The following is a 5,000-nucleotide window of genomic DNA, read 5'->3' as shown; positions in this document are numbered from 1 at the left end:
CGGGGGGACGCCCACGTACGCAGATATAGATGCACGTACGCTAAACACACACGTACCCAAACACACGCACGTACGTGAACAAGTGTGTTTATACGATGTTATTTTTTTCAGTCTCGCTAATTTCTCCATGCTTTTTGTGCACTGAACTGTTTTCCATCCAGTATGTTCCCTCAACAAAAAAAAAATCAGCCTGAATTTGCTCTTAGCTGATCGAGAACAAATTTTCTCTAAACTGATATAGAACAAAAACCTTTTTTTGGCTAGTATTTTCTCTAAACTGATCTAGAGCAAAGACAAACACTTTTTTCAGCCAGATTTTTTTTCTAAACTGATCTCGAACAAAAACAAAAACAATATCAGCCAGTATTTTCTTCAAACTGATCTACAAGAAAACCAAACAAACGACAAAATACAATGTCGTCTCAGAATACCCTCACCACATCCGATATCTCTGACCTCTGACCTCTGACCTCCGACCTCTGACCTCTGAACTCCCTCTCCCGCAGCGGCAAGAGTTCCGTGCTGGAGCGCCGCCTGAGCCTCCTGCAGGAAGCCCTGGTGAGCCGCGTGCACTCCGCCGTCGTGAAGGGCCTCGCCGCCCCCCACCGCCTTCCCTTCACCTTCCTCATCGCCCTCCACGCCCTCAGGTTGGACGAGATTCTTTTCTTCTGCACTTTCATTCGCTGATTTGCTCTTGATGATTATTGTTGTTGTTATTATTATTATTATTATTATTATTATTATTATTATTATTATTATTAATGTTATTGTCGTTCTTGTTATTCTTGTGCTCTCTGATATTAGTAAGCGTTGTTATTATTATTATTACTCTTATTATTGTTAGTATTGTTATCATCATCATTATCACTATTGATAAGAAAGAATAATAATTATTGATAGGTAATGAAATGCTAATTTTATACCGACTACCACAGATAACAACAAAAAACAGACTATGTTATTGTTATCTCACTGTTTATTTATATATCAAAGATTCCATTTTCATTTTCAGAGTCTCGGGAGCCGTGAATCCGAGCGTGGAGTCGGCTCTGTTTCGTCTGGCGAGTCAGAGTCCGGCCGGATGCACTCCGCCCCCCGACTGGCTGGCCGTGCCCCTGGCCCCCGCCTGGCCCGCTCTCCTGCACCTCACGACGCTGCCGGAGTTTGAAGGTGAGGCTGTCCAGATGTTTTTTGTGCAGGAGGGTAAGTTGATTGATATAGATATATACAGATTAATAAAAAAAAAAAATAGATAAAAAAAAATAGCTAGTATAGAGGTTTCGTTGATGGAAGCATGATACATACGTTCGTTTTTATTTTTTTTAATCCAGCATAGAAATTTAATTGATGGATGCATGATAGATACACTAGATTTTTGTTATCCACTGTGGAAGTTTGATTGACGAAAGCATGATACATACATTAGGATTTTTTATAATCTATTATAGAAATGTAATTAACGAATGCATGCGAAATCATACTTGCCTTGAATCCCACATGCTTCTTTACCCTCAATGATGCATCGCAGTTGCTGATTTTGCGTCCGCAGGTTTGTCTGAGAGCTTGGAGAAAGACGCCGTCGGTTGGGTCAGCCTGACGAGCTGCGCCCTGCCGGAGAAGTCCGCTCTGCCCCGCCCCTGGCACCGCCTACAGCCTGTTCTGTGGCTCCTGCTGGTCGCCGCCCTTCGCCTGGACAAGGTTCGTTTAGGCGTAGATAAGAACTGAGTGTGAGCTTGTTGATAAGTTACTGATGAGGACTGTTTTTGAAACCTGTGGACGTATCTGTTACCTGAAATGAAGGCATGCGCGTCCGCAGTTGTTTTCAGACTAATGTCCGACAATACGTTTATTAAATGTTTTATCCATTTAAACCACCATCTGTAACATGAACGTCGACATACTCACGTTATTGTATTCTATCTCATGATTATAGTATTTTAGTGTGAAGATAGTTGTGACAGAGGAAAGCTTAAGTCAGCAAAATACTTTATAAACGCCATTATCCTGAGAACACCCTCGCCATTCCCCTTCTATCCAAGACTCTATCCACCCCAGCTTACGTGGGCGGTCAGGGTCATCGTGGGCGACATCCTGGGCGCCCATTTCTCCTCACCTCCGCCTGTGGACGTGGGCGTGTTCCTAGAGGCGCCCGCGCAGCCCAAGTCCTCCTCGCGCACCCCGGCCCCCGCGCGCCCACCCGCCCCCCTCCTGCTGGTCACCTCGCCCGGGGTCGACGCCCTGGAGGAGGTCTTGCTCCTGGCCGCTCAGGGGCCGGAGGGCGCGCTCGCGAACGTGTCGCTCGGGCAGGGCCAGGTGGGCGCCGGTCGAGCCGTCTCGGTTTTAGGAGATATATGTGCTATATATGTGTGTGTGTGCGTGTGTGTGTGTGTGTGTGTGTGTGTGTGTGTGTGTGTGTGTGTGTGTGTGTGTGTGTGTGTGTGTGTGTGTATATATAGAGAGAGAGTGTGTGAGAGAGAGCGAGAGAGAGAGAGAGAAAGAGAGAGAAAGAGAGAGAAAGAGAGAGAATGAGAGAGAAAGAGAGAGAGAGAGAGAGAGAGAGAGAGAGAGAGAGAGAGAGAGAGAGAGAGAGAGAGAGAGAGAGAGAGAGAGAGAGAGAGAGATTTAGTATTTCATTTATAAAGAGAATTTGAATTTATTAGGAATATTTTTCATTTCACTAAAGTAAGCAAAAGACTACCTAAGATAAGTAATCACCTATCCTCGACATTTCCAATAAAACATCGTGGAAGTTCTCTTTCCGATGTAAATATTGTTACTGCTATAATATAGATGAAGACTCTAACCTTCGCGATATCTCATTACCATCGCCCTCTGCAGTCTTCCGTGGCCGAAGCCGCCGTGCAGAGCGGGGCGAGCGAGGGTGGCTGGGTGGTGCTGCAGAACCTCCACCACGCCCTGGACTGGCTGCCGACGCTGGCGAACATCATCACCCGCCTGTACACAGAGGGCGTCCCCAACGGCGGCGGTGGCGGCGCTCGCAAAGCCAACGGCAACGGCGGACTCCACCCCAACTTCCGGCTGATTCTCACCACGGAGCCCACGGACGAGGTAAGGGACAGGGGGAAGAGGCTGGGTGGCTACTGGGCTGGAGTTCGGAGCGGGCTTGTGCGACTGGGCTTTTGCTTTTCTAGAGAGAGAGAGAGAGAGAGTAGAGAGAGAGAGACAGGCAGATAGACTGACTAACAGACAGACAGACAGAGTTTATTGCAACTTGTTTATGACCATGTATGATATATATCCATTAACTTAAAGCAAACGTAACGCGTACATATAGGTCAATATCCCACGTCAAAATGTTAAGTCCTTAGAGAAATTCTGATATCAGTTATATAACGTCCATCCACCCCACAGTTTCCCGTGTCACTACTGAGGAGTGTGGAGAAGGTGTACGTGGACGCCCCCGGAGACGCTCGCCACGCCCTTCTGGAGGCCAACCTCACCCTCACTCGACACGCGTCTAACCTCACCTTCTCTGAGGAGGTAAGGATCTTAGCCCGTTTTAGGGTCTCGAAAGTTCGTCGATTTCGGTGATTATCAGGTGTGTTTGAGTTCATGAGGACTGGTAATTCTCTCTTAAATGGTAGAGTGATCTTATTTTCTTATTTGTACAATAGATGAGTATGTCGTCGGAATAAAGGATAACTCAGCAAGGTGATTAAGCTCGCATATAACCAACCTTCATTGTTACGCTAATCAGTCTACAGTCTGACCTATCTTTATACCTCTAGAAACGCGTCCTTAACCCTTCCATTCTCCAACACAGGACGAAGAAGAGGAAGTAGAAGCCGCGATTTACCGCCTGTTACACGGCCTCAGCGTCTTCCACACCGTCGTAAGCGAGCGAGGGCGCCACGGCCACCTCGCCTGGGCCGACCCCCCCGCCTTCACGGCCACGGATCTCACACTCGCCATCAGCGTTGTTACGGTAGGTCGGCGTGCGTCTGGTGTCGCGATTACGTCATGAATTCTATTGTTTAACGGGAATTGGTAGTTGGTCTTATATAATCGAGAAAGGAGCCAGTTTTCTGTTTTGTCAGTCATTCAATACGTCAGTGTTTTCTTCTTTTTCTTTTTTTTCTTGCTTCACATACTGGTCCTGATTATAGTATCTTCGCATTCATCTACCCTTAGTTTACACATATAACGTTATCCCTGTGATTATAGAATACAGTGACAAGCCTCTAAACACCGGTTCATAAATGAGATGCCAATGCCGCTAACACACGATTTCCATTATATCTCGCATCAGATATAACAACTGATTTTTTTTTTTCCATCTCGCCCATTTCCGCTGTCACTCTGCCACAACGCGTCCGATTCCGCTGACCACAGAGCAGCGTGGAGGAAGGCCGCGACGTCGACCCGGAGATGCTGGAGTACCTGGTGGGTCGGGTCTTCTACGGCGGGCGTGTTCATCGAGTGGAGGACCAGCAGGTGATCCTCAGCATCCTCAAGGAAGTCCTCACCATCTCCTTGAAGCTGCCGGAGGAGATCACCCCTCGCTCTGCCGAAGGAGCCGGGGAAGAAGAGGAAGAGGAGGACGAGGAGGAAGAGGAGCTGGAGCCGACGGGGGGAGGGGTGGACGACGCCGAGGACGTCGGCCTGGTGCGTCTTTTCCCCGATTTCGTCGGGAGGCTCGATGACCTGGCGGAGTTCGTGGCGGTACGGTGGCGCGTCCTAAGGGAGTTCTGTTTTTGATATATTTTTACGGGACCATTTATTATTATCTTTGCCTATGTATTTCACGGTTTAAAATACCATCATATTTACGTGCCTACTTGTATGACATATCCTTTTATATAATCTATACCCATGTATTGCATCCCATAAATTATCTCCTTTATCTATATAAATCCTAATTTCACAAATTTCTACCAGTGAGAAATATCACAGCAGAGGACCTTCCAATCCACAGGGAATCACAGGTTTAGACAGACCGGAAATCTTCGGTCTGCCGGCGGGAGTCCAGCAGCTGCAGG

The 5,000-nt window shown here is 47.3% G+C and overlaps 1 protein-coding gene across 1 annotated transcript in view; it reads left to right on the top strand.

Moving 5' to 3' along the window:
- LOC125033300 (dynein axonemal heavy chain 7-like) overlaps window positions 1–5,000 on the top strand; it is a 10,897-nt gene that overhangs the window by 4,701 nt on the left and 1,196 nt on the right. The window contains exons 7-15 of the mRNA XM_047624681.1: window positions 507–647; window positions 1,013–1,203; window positions 1,529–1,698; window positions 2,056–2,313; window positions 2,839–3,069; window positions 3,373–3,501; window positions 3,785–3,946; window positions 4,354–4,683; window positions 4,937–5,000. The exon at window positions 4,937–5,000 is cut by the window's right edge and continues 116 nt beyond it. Coding sequence (XP_047480637.1) covers window positions 507–647; window positions 1,013–1,203; window positions 1,529–1,698; window positions 2,056–2,313; window positions 2,839–3,069; window positions 3,373–3,501; window positions 3,785–3,946; window positions 4,354–4,683; window positions 4,937–5,000 — 1,676 coding nt within the window. The remainder of the gene's footprint in view (window positions 1–506; window positions 648–1,012; window positions 1,204–1,528; window positions 1,699–2,055; window positions 2,314–2,838; window positions 3,070–3,372; window positions 3,502–3,784; window positions 3,947–4,353; window positions 4,684–4,936) is intronic.

This window comes from Penaeus chinensis, chromosome 16 (genome assembly GCF_019202785.1).
Source record: "Penaeus chinensis breed Huanghai No. 1 chromosome 16, ASM1920278v2, whole genome shotgun sequence".
Taxonomy (NCBI): Eukaryota; Metazoa; Arthropoda; class Malacostraca; order Decapoda; family Penaeidae; genus Penaeus; species Penaeus chinensis.
This window is presented reverse-complemented; position numbering and strand designations above follow the sequence as displayed.